Genomic DNA, 19,124 nt, shown 5'->3' on the forward strand with positions numbered 1-19,124 from the left:
CTTGCTCCAGGACAGCCCTACATTGGGGCCTCACATCCGTGAGTCCTCACTTTCAGACCTTGGCTATTAAGTCCCAGTGACACAAACTGTAAGCTTTCTGTTTGATGTAAACACATTCCGCGTACCTTGGGGGGGGGGGGGGAACCCTCCCCCCAGACTCTGAAGCAGGATCTCACCTGCAGGCTAGTGCGGCCCTGCCCTGCCCTCCCAAGTCTGCCCTGCACTCCTGAGTCTGCCCTACCCTCCCGAGTCTGCCCTGCCCTACCCTGCCCTCCCGAGTCTGCCCTGCCCTGCCCTACCCTGCCCTACCCTGCCCTCCGGAGTCTGCCCTTCCTTGCCCGGCACTGCCCTCCCCTCCAGAATCTGCCCTCCGGAGTCTGCGCTCTCTGGCGGGTGCCCTTCGCTTGCCCGTCGCGCCCCGCCCAGTGGTATCCGCACTCCGCCTTCCCTCACGGGAATTCCGCCCCCAGGGGCGGCCCCCGCCCCACGTACTAAAAAGGCTAATTAGGCTACTGGAAATGAAAGGTCTGGCTGTGGGGGTGACTCCCAGTGTGGGATCGACTCATTTATCGAAAGAATTGATTCATTCATTCAGTTCACATATATCGAGCTCCTACTTTGTGGCACAGAGCAGACAGAACGTTTTGTGGTGCTCAGTTAACAGAGGGACACCCTGAAATTCAGAGAAGAGCTTGTCTTGCCAGACTCGGGCAGGTCCCCTGCTCTCCGTTTATTAGTGTCTTCAGGAATATGGTGATACACTTGTTAAACACCAGTATTTACTCATACTCATGATGAACCCGGGCATCTGCCATGGTCCCTGAACGTGCTGGGTCCTATTTTAGGTCTCATTCCAGATCACTCCCCCCCCCCCCCCCCACAACCCTCCACCCCGCTCCAGCACGCGCGCAGTTTTGGAAACTTCTGGCTCTCAGACTTAGGGACAATGGCCAACACCTCGGCTGTTTGGAGAAGCTATGGCAGCAGGGTAAGCGGTGTGAAACTTATTGAGGGAATAGCAATCGAAAGGCCGTCAGGCTCCCAGAGTGAGGAGGTTGGGGGGTAGGGGAGAAGCCTAAGAAAAGAGGATCTTAAATGCCTTCACCACAAAAAAGAAATGGCAATTGTGGAGGTGATGGAAGTGTAAACTAAGCCACTACGGTAGTCATTTTGGAATACCTGAGTCTATCAGCTCAACTTTGTACACATTAAACTCCCAGTATTATAGGTCACCATGAGGACAGACCGTTACAACCCAGGATAATCAAGTTATGTTTATGATCTCCCAGGGCAGGAGTTGTTTGTTTGTTTGTTTGTTTCTTTTTTTTTTTTTTTAAGATTTTATTTATTTGACAGAGAGAGAGAGATCACAAGTAGGCAGAGAAACAGGCAGAGACAGAGAGGAAAGCAGGCTCCCGGCTGAGCAGAAAGCTTGATGCGGGGCTCAATCCCAGGACCCTAAGATCATGACACCAGCCGAAGGAAGAGACTTAACCCCCTGAGCCACCCAGGAGCCCCACAGGGAGGTGTTTCTTTACACCCCTCACCCCACACTCAGTAAAATGAAGACAGGTGCAATGACATAACCAGTTAAGATCTTGAGAGCCACTCTAATGAGGCTTGGTGGGATAGGCTACTATCTTGCCTCATGTCCACCCTTAGAAGCATGCACAGCAACTGGTACAGAACTCAGGGGCTGAGGACAGTGCTAGCACAGAGGAAATGCCTGGGGAATATTTTTGTGTCTGAGGCAGAATGTGGTATAGTGGGGAAGTATGTGAGCCCTGATTCTCGTAGCCTGGGTTTGGATCTCCATCACTTCCTGGCTGGGTAGCTTTGGGTAAGATATTTAGCCTCTTGGTTACTCACTTACCTCATTAGAAAAATGGGACTAATAGTATTTACCTCATTGGTTTGGTGCCAGGATTAAATGAATCCCTAGCATGATATCTGGCACAAAGTAAGCACTTAATAAATGGTAGAAATTACTGAATAGTAATGGCTAATCTTACTTGGCTGAGCACTTAATGTCAGGCCTTGTGTTAAGTTTTACAAATGTCACATTATTTAATCTGGTAAACAATCCTCTGAATTGTTCATTTTACTGGTTCAAAAAAAAAAAAACAGATTCTGTGGGGCGCCTGGGTGGCTCAGTCAGTTAAATGTCCCACTCTTAATTTTGGCTCAGGTCATGATTACAGGGTCATGAGAGTGAGCCCCAACTCAAGCTCCCTGCTCAGCAGGGAGTCCGCTCCATGATTCTCTCTCTCTCTCCCTTTGTCCCTACCTACACCCATGCCCACACTCTTGCATGCTCTCAAGTAAATAAATCTTTAAAAAAAAAGAAAAAAAAACAGGTTCTGAATGATTTTGTTTTTAATTTTTTTTTTTTTTTAAGTAGGCTCCACATCCAGTATGGGGCTTGAACTCATCACCCTGAGATCAAGAGTCGCATGCTCTACTGACTGAGCCAGCCAAGCGCCGCAAATAGGTTCTGAATGAGACGGGAGCAGAGGATGAACACAATCCACCATTAGATACTCAATATGCTTATTGTTATCTTGCAGCCAATAAAGATAACGATGAGACCTATAGTCAATTGATATAGGATGAGGTCTATTGTGCTGAAGAGTAAACTAATAATAACATAATAATAATAATTATAATAGCACGATCCCATTTTGTTTATGGAAGGAGATCGCTACAATGTTAATGATCACCTCTGATTAGTGGAATCAGGGCCCACTTTAATTTTTCCTTTTTTCCCTTTTTTGCTCTTTTCCGATTTTCCTCCAATGGGGCCATAAGCATGTATCATTTGTGTAATTAAAATGTTTTAGGGCCTTACATTTTTAAGAGGATCCCCAAATGTTCGATTTAACTTCCCTTGCAGGCTTATTAAAAAGAAAGAAAACAAAAACAAAAGTACCCTCACGACTTTCAATTTCCCCTTTTTTGTGGGGTGGGGGTCAGTTTCCCTCTTTGGAGGTGGATAAGATGCTCTTGGGGACTGAGGCAGAACCATACAGTTCTTCATAACCCTGGGGTGAGGTGGATATGAATTTGAATTCCAACTTTACCACCTGTTGGCTGTGTGATGGAGAAAAGTTACTCAATCTGTTTTGTCCTTTGTACAAAGGAGGGAATACCCACCGGGGAGGGTAGGATGGCTGTGAGGGCTGGGAAAGACGAGGCCTGAACATTCACTCCTTGCCTGGCGTGTGGAGAATGCCCAGCCGTTGGTAGCTACTTCTACAAGAGTGAAGATAATAATAACTTATTTTGGTCAGAATCAAGTGCATGACCTCATCACTACATGACTGGCCCAAGACAACTGCTGGGGAGGGAAAAAGCTCTTGGGGGAATGTTCTCCTTCACGCAGTCCCCCTCTCACATTCCTGGACCACGGCAGCTATCTCCTGGAGCCACTAATGAGCCAATTTCTTAAGAAGGGATTAGGACCAGCGGTGGCCTGTCTCACTGAGAAAATGTGTCTCTTTGTTTCTGGCAAGAATCAAAAACGAGTCTGTGACATAAAGTCATAAAAACGAATGACAGCTGTCCCTTATAAGCGCCATTGCTACATCCCACTTCTTCCCAAGCTTCACACCTGCTCTGTGGTACCTCCTCCCTATCCCCCCACCAAGCAGCATGGGCTGCAGGACTTGAGGTGCTCTCTTCCCTGATACATCTCTGTAACTTCCCCTCCTGTGTGACTGCAACCCCTCCCCACTGCCTGACCTAGCACAGTCCCTGACCTCTGACCACCGCCTCTATGAGTCTGTGCTATAATCCCTGATTGAGAAATCCTCTTACACAAAAACATCATAATCTGCTCCTGCTTAGAAACTGAAAGAATTGGTTTAGCATAGAAATCATAAAAATGACACATATCTTAAACGTTTTATGTCCACTTAAAAACATTCACCCATCTTTTGACCCTTTGAGGCAAGGGTTTATCATTGAGAAACTGTCGGAGTTCATCTTTACTTTCCTTGCATAAACCCTCGTCCTTACATAAATCAACCCAAGAGTTCCAGTTTTGGGTGACTTTAACGTGGAGTGAGAACTGAGACCTTTTCCACGTGAATGTGGAATCCTCAAGGACATCCCCCCTGCACCACCCCCTGCCCCTGCTCCAAGTCTTTTCAGCTCATATCTAATTCGGGAGCATTGTGGGGAAGGGGTGGCAACTCACCATTATCAGGTCTCTGCAAAGTATGCAATTGTTGGACCAGAATCCTTCATTTTTCAATCCCATCTCACTGGTTAGCTAAGTCACAGCGCTACAGCATAAAGCACAGCTGGCATAAGCAGGTTTGGGAACACATGCTTGACTACCAGTAGGCATATTATTCTTGACCTCTAGCTCTGAAGGTCACGGTAACTCTAGTATTGGGATGCTAAGGAGAGAATGGGGAGAATCAGTAAAGAGTTTCTTGCAGACTGGTTCACTCTCACATTCACCCCTGATGAATGACCCGCATTTGTGCTGTTCCAGGCAAGGGCCTTGAAGGACTGGACTGCAGGATGGTAAATAGCTCTGTACATTCTCCCTCTCATAGCTGATGGTGGTCTCCCTTTGCTGAGCTGAAGGCTGAACAAGGAATGCCAGATCCTTGGAAATCGAGAAGAGTTTATGAAATACTTTTTATTTACGCAGCCCTTAGTTCAAATCTGTGGGAAAACAGTCAGCCCTGTTCTCAAAGAGAGTAGATCCTATTTCAGAATGCCTATATGAAACAATTACCATTTTTGAAGATTTGCCACGTAACCTTTTTCTGCATATATGAACTCGTTCTGAGCCAGTAGGAGTTACTTGCACATATTATAGATTTGATTTTGACAACAGCCCTGTGAGACTGTTTTATTATGCTCCCCATTTTCACCTGAGAAAGAAAGGGGCACTGAATGGCAAGGACCTGGCCTGGGCCCACACAGCTAGAAGCTGGCAGATCCAGGCATATTCTGTAGGGATTCAATAAAGGAAGGGCTGGCTCTAAGAGGTCTTGACTTTCTGATCATCCTCACAGATCATTTCCACATTTCTCAAATTTTCTCCTCTAAAATTAAATTCCCTTCTGACTATGATCCCAGCCTCGAGGCCAGCCAGCCTCAATCAAGTAGAAAGAAATACGCAGCAATACTTCTGAAAATCAGCCTTTTAATCGATTTGAGCCCAAGGAGGGGGGGGGGGGGGAGAACTAAACCATTTTCCCCCCTTGAGATTGTTTATAAGAATAACGGGTCAGAGGTGTCTCTTCCATAGGAAACTGACATCCCCCATGTCCTCAAGAGTTTGTTTTTGTTTTTCGTTTTTTTTTTTTTTTTGAAAAAGCATAAAAGTAGAATTTCAACTCATGTGCATGCCATACATTTCCCTGCCCCACCCTGCCCACCCCTCTACAGGTGCAGGCATCCACACACCGAAGAGACTCCTTTCAGTAACTGGGGAACAGAATATGGAAAAGAAAAAAATAAAATAAAATCCATCCAAGTGGCCACAGATACCAGAGACAACCAAATGCAGTTTACACTCACATCATTCAACTTGTATGCAGACTGGGACACTTTTCTAATTGCAATCCAGAGCCAAAAATCACAAATGGCAGAGACTTGAGCTATCCATATAGATAATTTAAAAACTTCTACCAGACACTCCCCTTAATTACAAAAGTATGCAAACAATCTTGATATAAATGGAAAAGAGGCAGGCGGCTCTCTCCCCGGGACACAAGGGCATACCTAAAATTCCCTGGGTGGAATTCACGCCTGGACCATGGCCGCTCCCTTTCAGGACTAAAGAGGGGAAGGATGGGGGTGAGCAGCAGGGGAGGAACCCAGCTCAGGAGCAAGTGAGGGAGACCATGGAGCTGCCCTAGGGACCAGAAACATGTTGTGTTGGTGGGTGGCCCCTGATGGGGGAACTCAATGGCGAGCAGGCCACAAGGGAGCTACAAAGAAGTCCAAACACTGTGCACCCCTCGGGAATCTGGAAGATAGCCATCCAAAGACAGGAGAAGGACTGGTCTGCTTTGCTCCCCCCAACCAAAAGCCTTACCAGTTGATGGCAACCGTGTGGCAGATGGTGAGACATGATTATCTTAGGGCTACAGAGAAGGATGCTTTCTGTCTGGATATAAGTGCACGAACCATGTCTGGTGTTCAAAGGATACTCCCCAGTTAAAACCAGCCCCTCCACCAAGAGATGCTCTTCACACAGCACAGGGGCTGAGGCACATTGGTGGGGTGGTGGTGCAGAGAAACAAGGGGAAAAGGAAGGGGGACTCGCCACCCGCCGTTTCCAATGGGCAGATCCGAGTCTCTACCGCTGCTACCCAACAACTGGGCATCTGCTTCTCAGAAGAAAAAGAAATGGGTGGGGGTAAGGGACTTGAGCCTGGGCTCTGGGATGGGCAAGAAGGGATAGAGCCAAAGCGAGGGTTCTATCTCTGGTGCCACATCTCAGGGGCTCATCTGGGAAGTACCATCCTTTTTTGAAGGTGCCGAGTGCAGGCACCTTTGGGCAGCGTGACCCAAAGCAGAGAGCCCTGATCTCTGGGCTGGTTGCCCAGGGGAGAAACGAAGGGATTGGTGCATCCAAATGGTGGGAGCTTCAAGATTGTCAAAGCCTGGCCGAGAGCTGGTCAACATGGATTCTGGGCTGTTCCCCTAAGAAGGAAGGGACTGCAGACTTCCTGGGAGTGGTCCCCAATATCCCCGAACCCACCCTGCCTGACTCTGGTCTTGGGGCTTCCCAGGAAGGGTACCTCCCTGGGGCACCACAACTTCAGGCAGTGTAATTCACCTAAAATTAAAGATGGGGAAAAGAGGTAGCTGCAAAACCGTGAGCCACCCCCTACCTCCTCCAACCCCCACTTTGGGATGCAGCCAGATCCTGGGCCAGATAAGAGGGCAGGAGGAGACAGGGCGCCGGAAGCAGGGCTGGCGGTCTCCCTGGGTCCTTGGCCATGGGGCCGGGTGGGTCGTCAATGCATCTTGCCCAGCTGGATCTTCTTCCAGGCCTCCGAGGCTGTGAAGATACAGGAGTCCAGAATGCCGGCCACAGTGAAGGTCCCACCGATGATGGCACAGATCTGAAAGGGGGGGGAGGAGTTCAGAGGTCAGAGCTGGATGGAGCGCCAGGCCAGCCCTCTCCCAGATCACGAGATGATGAGCTTGACAAGTACAGACACTCTGCCCCATAACTAATGGGGTCAAGAATATACTCAGGCCTCAAAAACAAACAAACAAACAAACAAAAAAACCAAAAACCCACTTACTGGTGGGTGAATTCACTAATAATAAAAATAATTATTATCAGCTCCTTTAAATCCCTTATTAACCCAAATGAGGAAGGGATTATTAGACCCATTTCATAGATGAGGAAACAGGGGTTTCATTAGTTAAGTTCACACAGGAAGCAGCAGAGCTATGACTTGAACTCATTATGTCTTCACGCTGGAGTCTGTGGTCTTAATGTCCACTCTAAACTTAGCAGATTTTTACAATCCCACTTGCAGACAAAGGAGTGGAGGTTCAGAAAGGCAGTGGCACTGGCCCAAGGTCACACAGCCAGGAAGTGGCAATCCTGGGACTTGAACCCAGATCTGACAGGGCCAGGCCTGTGACAGAGATCTGGGAGGGGCTGAAGAGGCAGCACCGGCTTGGAGGGACTGGAGCGAGAAATAAACCTCTCACTCCCAAGCATGCACTGTAGCAGGGGGCTGGGTAGTAACCAAATGACCATACCGACAAATGCAAACTTACAACCAAGGCAAGCGCTACAGAGCATGGGGGGCCTCATGCTACCAGAGAGCTCATGTTAGGGCAGACCTTCTTATGGCTCTATTTGCTTTGGGGACCAGAAAATTCATGGCCACAGGAGGGCTGTCCTGTGCGCTGAAGTACTTAGATGAGCATACTTCATGCCTCCGCCCAGGAGATGCCAGGAAGAGCCTTTCCCTCTTGTCGTGACAACCCCAATGTCTCCAGACGCTGTCACATGTCCCCTGGAGGTGAAAACCACCCCCCAGTGAAGAACTGCTGGAGAAGGGGGGATGACGAGGAATGTCACCTGTGGCATGTCTGTAGCTTATGACTTCCTGCATGACAAAACAGCTCACACAGCACTTTCTCTGTGCCAGGCAGGGCTGGAGGGCTTCATCCCTCCTACCTCCCTCCTGAATCCCCAGGCCAACCCTCGCAAGCCCTACTCTTCTATGTATGTGACAGCCAAGGCTACTGAGGCCCAGGAACATTGAATTGTTTGGTCCAATGCCACAGTAATTAGTGGTCAAACTGAAAGTTCAAAACTCCGGAGTCTGCACTCTTAGCATGACACACTGCCGCTTCTCAGGCACGAAGCTCCTTCACCAAACCAAATGACTAACTTTGCTGTGAAGCTGTCAGGACTCCACTTGTGACACATCGAAGTAAGGCTACATTTCACTCAAAATATTCTGGCCTATCTATCAGTTGCTTTCTGGTTCCATAAAAGAATCGAAGTAGAGACGATGGCAGATCAAAGAAGCTGACAAGGCAACTTTAAATTTATTCTCCCTCTTGAGCGCATATGTGATGCAATCCACAAGAACCACATGACCCACGCCCCATGTGCCATGCCTCAAGCATGCATCTGGGGGGCCCAGACACGGAAATCACTTTTCCAAGGTCACACAGCAAGTGCATGGCAGAGTGACATCTGTCCGCCTCCAGGGCTCTCACCCTTTCCCCCCTACCCTATTTGAGGAGCACTTCAAGGACCACAGGCCTCAGAGGAAACCCAGTGGATCAGTCCCAGAGGGCTCCTGAGACCGCTGTGGGGGCGCCATGGGGTGGCCGGCCAGCCAGGGACACTCGACCCCTGGATGACTCTGAGAGATGGCCATGCCTTCACAGACCCTCCGGTGCCAAGCAGAGGAGGCCAGGAGACACTGTGGAGTGAGAGGGAAGTGCCAATCGATCCCGTGCTTATTTTTAAAATGATATTTCTACGAGATGAGTTAAGCAGAGGCCTGTGAGGCCCATGACAGACGGAGTGGGTCTGCATGGACGGGCTACAGTGGAGCAGCTGGCACTCCAGTAATAACAGCCCAAGAAACCGGAGCAGCCCCCCAGGGAGCAGAGAGGATGGGGGGCGCTAGGGGGATTATTATGAAGTGTTTTCAGCAGGCACAGCCTCTCCCTGCCAGCCTCAGAGCATGACGCAGGGGCACTTTTCAAGGAAGATGACGGCAGGGCAGCTGGTTTATTTCTGTAGAGTGGGTCAGGTGATAGGAGATTTTACACCGCAGAATGCTTTTAGAGCTTGGATCAGAGAAGAGGAAATGGTGACTTAAGTGCAATGAAGCAAATAATAAAAACAACAACAAAAAACCCCACACACGTAGACATGCACACTCCACCCCCTATAACCACACACACACACTTGGGAACCCGAGGGTGCCAATGATTCACAGACACCTGGCGCCCGGTCTGAAGCCTCCTCCCCCTTGGGCCAGCCAGGGGCCAGAGGAGAAGACACACGCATTGAGGTACCCAAGAAACGCACCACTGCAGGGAGGCTGGGGCTCTGGTGCACACAAGCCACCAACCAACTGACCCCACCGGAGTGAGTGTTAGCCTGAGCCTGGCGAGGCCCCGCAGAAGCTTCATATGTATCTCCCAGTATAGCCTAGCTCAGCAGCACAACTCCCATTATCTGACGTCTGTTGAAGGTGCTGCTCCCCAGTCAGATGAGGAGGGGGATTTCTGGTACATTCCCGGGTGGAGCGAGGCACCTCAAAGGCTGAAAGAAACCTAGCTACCTGCTTGATGCTGCTACGGCTCCTTGCTTTCCTTGTTCTGCCGTTAGCCAGCTCAGGCCTTCCTGACATGCTCCTATTCGCAGGCAGTGACGGGTGTGAGGTGAGGCCGCGGTCATGAGGAGAGGGGTCCTGGGGTACTCTCAGGTTGTAGTGTTGACATGGAATCCTGGATTCTGACATGGCGGGGGAGGACCACACAAACCCCGACCCCAAGAGGTGACTACATCCAGACTGTCCAAGGCACTGCCCGTCATGGCCGCCTTGGGTCCCAGGAAGGCCACAGTTCCTACGTCTAGAACACAGAGAAATACCTGAAGCCACGAGGCTGCACCAGCTAGGGTGTCTGTCTTTGGACATAGGCTATACGGTGGTGAGGGCAAGATAACAGGCTTCACCACATCTGTAGAGCAGATCTCAACAACATCTAAGGAAAGGGCTGCTGAGAGGCATGATGGCGGCCCTGCGCCTTGCTGACCCGCAGGGATGTGCCAACATGAATAGAAATGAGTAAAAGTGAGGACAAAGCCAATTGTATACCTTCTCACTGGAGCAGGGGGCCCTGAGCATGGGGAGGATGAGGTGAGTGCTGGAGGGTCTGCCGTGGTGGCAGAAAATTCTCAGCCTTGGGAAGCCGAGTCGAGGCTATCCCTCACCTACTCTAGCTCGGGAGAGCCTTCCCGGGCCTCAGCTTTTCCCATCTACGACACAGGGAAAACACCCCTAGCCCTGCCATCTGCCCTACTGCAGGAAATACCTCTGGAGCTCCCAGCATTTAGTAGGTGCTCAGTAAAGAATACCTAGTCTAATCTTGCCATTGACCAGAAGGCTCTGACCTTGTCGCTAAGATCTGAGATGTTCTGAAGATCTGAGACCCATTCTAAGAAGAACAATGGGTCAAATACCACCTAGTTCCCAGAGCCAGCCTCTGGGTCTCAATTTTCCTTTTTCTACTTGGCTCTTTGAGTTGAGAACAAGCCGATTTCTAGAAAGACAGGACAGCAAAGGTGTCCCAGGCACCACACACAGATTCTTTGCAGTGGCCCAGGTCTCAAGCACCTGCAAAGGCCCATTCTACAGATGGGGTAGCTGAGACTTCAACAGGATATTTCCTCAGCTAAGTGCCAAGAAGTGTTTGTGATGAAGCATATCTCTCGGGGGCGGAGTACCTAGGCCAGAGGTTGTTTCCATGCTTTCGCCAGTCAGGGAGCTCTCCAATCTCCCCAAGACTCTACCTCAACCCCAAACGCCAAGAAGATATCAGAAGTTCCAACGGCGGATATAAAGGGTCTTCTGACTGGGATCCCTCCTTTCATGGGCCCTTATGTTAGCCTTACTTCCCCATACCTCCGTTTCCTTACTTTTAAAAATGGGAAGGCTAATTCTCAGCCCTCAGGACTGCTGTCAGATTGAACTAGCAAGTCACACACACAATGGTGAATGCCTCTTCCCTCGCTCCCTCACCCCTGCCATGGTTTTGTATGCCGACCAGGCCCTGAAGCAGGGGGACAACCTCAGGGGAGGTCAGTGAAGGAGCAGGGCCACCGAGTCAGGAAGGGCTGCCACAGCCAGCACGCGTAACCCTACTCTAGCCAGCAGCCCTAGCTCCGGAAATGGAAGCAAGGACAATTCGATATCCAGGCCCTGGTGAGTCTGGGAGGAGCGCGTTACTTTGCTTTCATCAGAAGTCATCAATAATGCCCCTTTGTTCTTTGGCAGAGACTTCCTGTGGTTCTACCAGCTTCCCAACCTCCTACTCTGGCTAGAATGAAGTCAGCTTGTCTACCTTGAAAAGAAGGTGCGTGTGTGTGTGTGTGTGTGTGCGTGTGTGTTTCCCTTACATTTTAATTATGGTTCTTAATTCCTTATAATACGGAAAGGACGTGTTCCACCCACAGTGGCTGGAGAGCTGAATCCCTCTGTTGTTCCACCAACATGAATGCTTTCCCAGTCCATCACCCCTCCCCCCATTTACTTTCCCACATCGGGCAGTGGAGAAGCATGACACGCAACCCCACGCCCCCAACATGGGGGTGGGGGTGGAGACTGTGGGCTCCAGAGGAAACATTCCTGTGGTCAGATCCCAGCCCTGCCACCATGACCAGGAAAACCAGGTCACCCCTCTGAGCCTCAGTTTCCCTCATCTGTAAAATGGGGCCCCCCCTGTGAGGGCCAAGATGACCTCTTATATGGCTACCTGCTGTACCACAAGTGCCTGGGAACTATTCATTTACCGTCCTTAATCCAGGCAGCAATGCTTGAAAAGCTTATGGAAAAGGCACAAGCTGAGGAAATAAATAATGAATCCGGAGTCCCATCAGATGCCGGTGGCGGCAGACAGACTGGAGCCGCGGATGAGAACACCGAGGCTGTGGCTTCACAGGGGTGGGGGCTGTTGTGGAAGGGAAGCTGATGATGACTGGGCCCTGGAAAGGTGGGGGAGGAGAGGGCGTGGTGCCAGTCCCCCCCACTCCCACCGTCTGGGACAGGAGCCTGGTGGGAGAACTGAGTCCTCTCCCCACCACTCCTTCAAGGGCTGCAGCTTCAAGACATCCACTCCCCTCCCCCAAACCCACCCCAGTTGAGCCCCTTCTACGTGTCAGGCCTGAGCTGGCACTTTCTTCTGCCTTCTCATTCCATCTGTGCAAGTACTAAGGAAATGGAGCAACCCCCATTTCTCAGATGGGGAAGCAGAGGCTCAGAGGGGGGCAGGCTTGTTCAAGGTCACACAGCTACCAAATAGGAGAGGGTGAGGAGAATCCAGGTCTGGAAAGCTGCAAAGGGCCTGCTTTTTTCTGTTAGCCCCCCCACCAGCTTCTCCCCCAACCCGAAGGCTCCCTTTAGTTCCTATCTCCATGTACAGATGGCTTCTTTGTATTTACTTTCTCAATTCTGTTAGGTTTTACATAGCAAACGTCCTCAAGTAAGAGGACCCCATGAACAAAGTTTAAGAAGTAAGAAGCCGTGTGGCTGTAAAAGTATGTATAGTTTGTGGGCACCTGGGTGGCTCAGTGGGTTGGGCCGCTGCCTTCGGCTCAGGTCATGATCTCGGTCCTGGGATCGAGTCCCGCATCGGGCTCTCTGCTCGGCAGGGAGCCTGCTTCCTCCTCTCTCTCTCTCTGCCTGCCTCTCTGCCTACTTGTGATCTCTCTCTGTCAAATAAATAAATAAAATCTTAAAAAAAAAAAAAAAAAAAGTACGTATAGTTTGTAAAAAGGACCTCGCTCCATTCCCATACTCCTTCCATGTCTCAGAATCTGTCTTTGAAAAGCAAGAACCGGGAACTTCAATTACAACAGAGAGATCTGTGTGCTGACCCAGCAGGAGCGATCTGTCCCTGGCACATGACCTTCTAGAAGATCTAGCTCTGTTCAAACGTCTGGAAAGACTGGAAGCGAAGTTTTTTACACATTCCAACCCTAAGCAACTGAGCTGCTAATGTGGGCTCCATGTTGCCACTCACGTAACAGAAACTATTGTAGAATGGGGGTGGGCCAAGGTACACACCCCTCTATCCTTCTGCTCAGTATCTGATGCCCACTTATCATCTACCTGCTCTGCCCCTGGTCTGGAGACCAGGGATGACCAAGGCCCTCCCCATCTTCCTGGAGCTCATGGTCCAGGTAAGAGAGACACACCAAGGGAAGTCTGAGTGGGCGAGATTAGGGTCCGGCTACAAAGCTGGTCTCTTCTCTACTCACACAGTCTTACTGGGCAAAACCTCCCCCATTTTTACATTTGTCTCTTCTCAATTGTTTTTACTGTCCCCCCCATACCCTTCTTCCCACCCGAGTACCTGATGCCTTTTGTCTATGGCCAATCCTTGCAGGTACCTAAATAGATGAGTGAACGGTAATCAGATCTGGGCAGGAAAATTTGCAAATGACCTGCCAACCTGGTCTTAGATGGACAGATGATATGGGCTAGTTTGTTGTTGCGGTGTTTTGTTTTCTTATGGTATGTGTGTGATGGTGACTTGATAAAATGCTCACAATGCTCACAGTTTATGCTCACAATGTTGCATTGTTTCCTGCTGTTACATGTCCTCCTGATTCCCAGCAGGGGGTCACTGTATCAAATCATCCTGGTGTCCTACCAAGGACTCCATGGTTTCTTGGGACTCTGTTGCTGGGACATCTTCAACGGCCTTTGTTTTGGAGGATGGAGGCTCCCAAGCTATGTGATGGTGGTGGGTTGGGGGATGTGACAGAAGCAGGTTCTGGGGTTAAGTCCCAGCCTCACCATTTACCAGCTGTGTGACCTTGGATGAGTTTCTTTACCTCTCTGGGCCTCAGTGAATTCATACATAAAACAGGACTGATACCATCTACCTTGGAGGATTCCTGGGAAAGTTAAAGGAGATAATTTTAAGATTACTCAGTACATAGTAGATGCTTAGTAAGTGTAGCTATACGATCACTTCTTCAAGTAGCTGTCTCTTCTATATTTCTACCTCCAGGCTAGGCCCCATGCTGGATGCTGAGGACACACAGGGGCATCAGACCTGGAGCTCTTCATAATCAGGCCTAGCAGTTATAAAGTGCAATCTAAAGTTCGGGGCATTATTTCACTGTCAAGGAACACCTGGTGGGCAGGGAATATTTCAAATTCAGCTATCCCTGCTGCTCAATGGGAGCATGCCATTCCCAGCTGATACTTTTGGGGGTGGGGGGGGGGGCGGAAAAAACATGGCCAAACTGGCCCAGTGTGGTACTTTTTGACTTCTGGTTGTTCCTCCCTCATAGAATAAAACACATGAGGAGAGTGATGTGACACTTCTGAAGTCATCCAATCTGTCACCACAAGCCACTTGAAGGCAATCCCAAAAGGGGGGCTTGGGCAAGTGGCAGGGGCAGGGGACAAATGTGTGTGTGTGTGTGGGAGGACACTTTGAAGGGGATCACTTGCATGTTGTTAAACACCATCTGTTTATTCCTTTAGTGATGGAATTTTCTGGAATAGCACAGACCGGAAGTCTGAGCAACACGCCCCGGGTGCCCAGAGAGAGAAGCCCTGTAGAGCCTGGTGGGAGACTTCCAGGAGAAGGGAACCTCCTCTGTTCAGACCTAGAATGTCCTGGTCCTGTGCAGATCAGGAGACCCTAGGGGGGCAACCTCGAATGATCGAGGGACTTGATAGGTACAGATGCGTCAGGGAGGCCCCACCCGCCTCTCCCCTCCACACGCACACCCTGTTGAAAGGCACCCCACCTCATTCCAGCCCACCCACAGCTGCCCCCCACCCCCGCCCTGCAGCCGCCACATGACGACATCCTGGCCTCTGGCCTAAGCCCTCTCTTAAGCAGCCCCCGTGAGGAGCTATTTGCAGAGGCCCCCATTTGGGGCTTGGGGGCTTTGCACACAAGTGTTTGATTTTAAAAAGAGAGAAAGAGAAGTCACAGCAGGTGCCTCCACTTCCACCCCGGCCCTGCCCCGCCCTGCCAGGGCTCCCGGGGCTCTGTGTGTGTGTGTGTGTGTGTGTGTGTGTGTGTGTCTGCACGTGAGCATCACCCCCACATCTGCCGCCTCGTGACAAGAGTCTTTGAAGCTCCACAATGACGCCATCTGCCAGGGACAGCCTGCTGGCTCACTTGGGGCTGACCCCCATGGTTGCCACGGCAACCGTGATGGTGGTGCAGGGCCTCCGGAAAAACCACCAGGCTCATGACATCGGGAGGTGCCCTCAGCATGGCCCCTGCTTGAATGAAGGTGGATGGGGCAGGGATGCAGGCACGGCCGATGGCCAGTGGCAAGAGGAGAAGGAAATGGAGTCATGGAGCCATCTGGCCTCTGGGTTACAAAGGACAGGCTCTTCCCCTGTGACTTCTCGGGACCTCTGGCTCTCAGAAGTCCACCGCCATCAAAAGAGGCCCTGTGGCCTTCACAAAATATGTTATTGGGCACCTCTGCACATAGTATTCCCTGTGCTAAGACCCCCTCTGCTTCACTCATTGGTCTAGAAAACATCTCTACATCCTTCAAGACCCATCTCTGGGTTTCCTTTCTCCAATTCTGCCAAACCAAAGGGAGTCGTCGCTACCACAGTGCCCAGTGCGCAGCCCCAAGGGAGCCCCTGCTGGATGGGACTTCAGTTCTCTGTGTGCTCAAACCTCTTCCCCAGCAGCTGGGAGCGGTTGAAGGACGGAGAGAAAGTCAAGTTCAGCTATCTCTGGTGCCCAGCACAGGGCCTGGCCTGTGGTAAATTCTCGCAGAAGTTCAGCAAATAAATGAAGTTGCTTCATTTCTCAGCCACTTGCCGGGGGTTTTCACACTCAGAGCCTCAACTATGTGGCAAATAGGTGCAAATAAGAAAGGGACATGAAGATCCTTCTCAACCCCACGGTGAGACACAGGCAAAGGGGTTCCTCTGCCGGTGCCAATGCCACAGACCACAGGGCCTCTGAGAAGCAGACCACACATGCACAAACACACCTACTTGTGTCTTAGCTTACTCTGGGTGTGCAGTAGGAGCATGGGGTAAACAAACAAACAAGCAGAAAACCCCAAAACATTTCAGGTGGTACCCTGTAAGGCCTTGGGTAAAATTACTTGCTCGTAAGTTCCCCAGCTTTTGGGTCAAGGGGTTTGTACATCTCCTGCCCCAGAGGCTGACCCAGTCTACCTGCATCCCAAACAGTGGGTGCAGTCCCCTTGCTGTGTCCTCCCGATCTCCACTGTGGTGGCCCTGTCATTTCTGCCAGTCTGGTAGGGCCAAATTGGGTCTTGCATTTTGAAGATTTTATTTATTTATTTGAGAGAGAGAGAGTGAGAAAGAGCATGAGAAGGGAGAAGGTCAGAGGGAGAAGCAGACTCTCCATGAAGCTGGGAGTCCGACGCAGGACTCAATCCCAGGACTCTGGGATTATCACTCGAGCTGAAGGCAGTCGCTTAACCAACTGAGTCACCCAGGTGCCCCGGGTCTTGCATTTTGAATCAAATTCCTCTAAGATCTAGGGAACCCTGGCATCTTTTCACGGCCAGGATGGTCTGTTCTGTGAATGAATGATCAAGTTCTCACCCATCTTTCTTTTTGGTCGCTTAACTTTTCCTTACGGGCTTGTCGGAGTTGTCCCCATATAAATTCTAAAGATTATTCCTTTCTTGTATGTGGGACAAGTACATTTTCCCAATCTGTGTCACGTGTCTTAGCTTTATGGTAGGTGTCTTCTGTTGACTGGAAGTTACCAATTTGGAGTCAGAGAGCAGCCTAAGTCTGTTGTGAGGCTCAAATCAGTACTAGGGTTCTGACACCCTTTGCACCCACATGGCGTTCTTTTGGCAAAGAGTTTCCCTTTGATAATGTCCTTTGAGTCCCATGAGGCCTAGGAGACAGGGAGTTGAGGGCCAGTTACTGGTACATAGTGGATCATAAGATGGAGACATTGCAGACATCTGAACTTTTTGCCTCTTAATATCCAGCCCTCTCTTTCTTAAAAACTGACCCCTGATTTTTCCCTTAGGGAGGCCCATTCCCTCACAATCTTTGTCCTCATGATCGAACTGGGGCTGGCCAGCTGGGGGTACTCCTTTCATTCTCTGGGCCACAAGGTTGTAAGGGGAGCTGCGTGAAGCCAATGACAGGATTATCTCATCCTCATCCAGGACTCAGGTCAAATTACTGAGGAAGAGACACTTTCTGTTAGTAAATTCTATTTGAAAATGAAGCCAGTTTAGTGGAAAACAAGACTACAAAAAAAAAAAAAAAAAAAGGTCTATTCTGGACAACATTTATGCCTGGATCTAGCCATGCCTGAAGCTTAAATACATCAAGCCAACTGGATGTGGGGTTCTGTCTTTACTGTAACAGAGCTGTGACTAATACAAATCTAGTGAGAGCCAGGAATGAAAGATCCAGGAGTAGACCCCTGATCTTGAATCATTATTAAGACTATGAAGAGGTAAAAAGCATAAGGGCCTTTAGGCCTCAGTTTCCAAATCTGTGAGGTAGAGATAATCTCCCCATCTCTTCCACCTCGGCTGACTCTGGCTTACAAAACATCTCTGGGCCTCTTGGCTGAAGCAGGGTGCCATGAGCCCGCTGTTCTGCCCCCAAGGACATTTTTAATGGAACGCCAGGAAATAGCATCCTTGATAGAAACACTCAGCATCAAAGAAAAATGACATCAGCTTGAAGCTGCCCCATAGAAAATCAGACTTGATGGAGTCAATGCCAAAAAGAAAAAAAAAAAAAAAAGGAAAAAGAAAAATAAAAAAATCAAAGAAAAAAAGAAAAGAGAACAAGCAGGCAGGAGAGAAAGGAGAAACCTGACAGTACCAGCAGCTACAGTCGGAAAATAGACATAGGGGAAAAAAATGAGTTAAATCTTCACTGTAAAATTTCCACAAAAAAGGATAAACCCTGCTAAACCTAATGAGCTATATAAACATCTACCTAACAAATCAAATTCATCTAGTGACATTCCCCTTTGGAAAATATTTTCTTGATGACACGCCATTGTTATTGACATGATTCTGATAACATTTCTCCACATCCTAGGGATCATAACCTTCTGTGTACAGCCTGTGCTCCTAACCCTGTGGACTGCCTCCCCTTCCTCCAAGAACCAGGAGGGGTGCAAGGAGAAGGGGTGCAGGGCAGGGGCCCCACCGACTTACCGTGGTGATGAACCTGTACAGAGGTTGCCTTCTCTCCGTGTACTTGACCGTGATGGGGCTAAGGTCATAGCGGAACCAGATGGCAGGGATGATCCGTCCTGTGTGGCTGTAGGCTACATACTCCTGGGGTGGAGGAGGGGAAAAGGGGGACATGAGAACCAGACATACAAACCACGGTTCCTGGTGGGTGGGAGATGGACTGCAGAGGGTCCTTTGGAGACCCCAGGAGGGAGCCTTCTCTCCCTTTCCTGGAGCTGGACCCGCCCCCCAACACCATGCCTTTCACCCCTTCCCCTGGAGGCTCTGCTATAGGCATCTGGATGGGCAGCTTTTCCAGGGACATTACCAATCCTTTGGGTGGTTGAACACTGACCATATGACCTGGAGGCAGCACCAGAATCTGAGAGCAGAGAGGTGAAAAGGACAGGTGTGATCTGAGATCCTCTGGAGTAAAAGCGCATTTCCCCCTCTAACTCCTGGCCATGCAAAATCCATTCACTTACTCATTGACTGTGGGCTAAGCACCTTTCGTGGGTGCTGGCTACTGGGGACCCCAAGGGGAGGAAGCTCTGTCCTATCCCCAGAGTGGGGGGGCGGGTCACAGTCCGGGGAAGGAAGCAGATGTAGAAGACCATCCACAATACTGCCACACTGTCCATGCCCCAGAAGCCTGGGGTGCTGGGGGGGATGGCAACGAATGACC

The 19,124-nt window shown here is 50.0% G+C and overlaps 1 protein-coding gene and 1 long non-coding RNA gene across 2 annotated transcripts in view; one reads left to right on the forward strand and one right to left on the reverse strand.

The window, feature by feature from the left end:
- Positions 1 to 330: 330 nt before the first annotated feature.
- Positions 331 to 5,329, forward strand: LOC309862349. Its single transcript, XR_014310478.1, has 2 exons — positions 331 to 988; positions 2,402 to 5,329. It is a non-coding gene; the product is annotated as an uncharacterized lncRNA (long non-coding RNA).
- The window catches only part of ERGIC1 (endoplasmic reticulum-golgi intermediate compartment 1), a 103,998-nt gene continuing 90,018 nt past the window's right edge, over positions 5,145 to 19,124 (reverse strand). Inside the window, exons 9-10 of the mRNA XM_082726099.1 lie at positions 18,422 to 18,544; positions 5,145 to 7,097 (exon numbers count right to left, since the gene is read on the reverse strand). Of these exons, the coding sequence (XP_082582225.1) occupies positions 6,990 to 7,097; positions 18,422 to 18,544 (231 nt within the window). The 3' untranslated portion in view covers positions 5,145 to 6,989. The remainder of the gene's footprint in view (positions 7,098 to 18,421; positions 18,545 to 19,124) is intronic.

This window comes from Mustela nivalis (assembly GCF_964662115.1).
Source record: "Mustela nivalis genome assembly, chromosome: 3".
NCBI lineage: Eukaryota > Metazoa > Chordata > Mammalia > Carnivora > Mustelidae > Mustela > Mustela nivalis.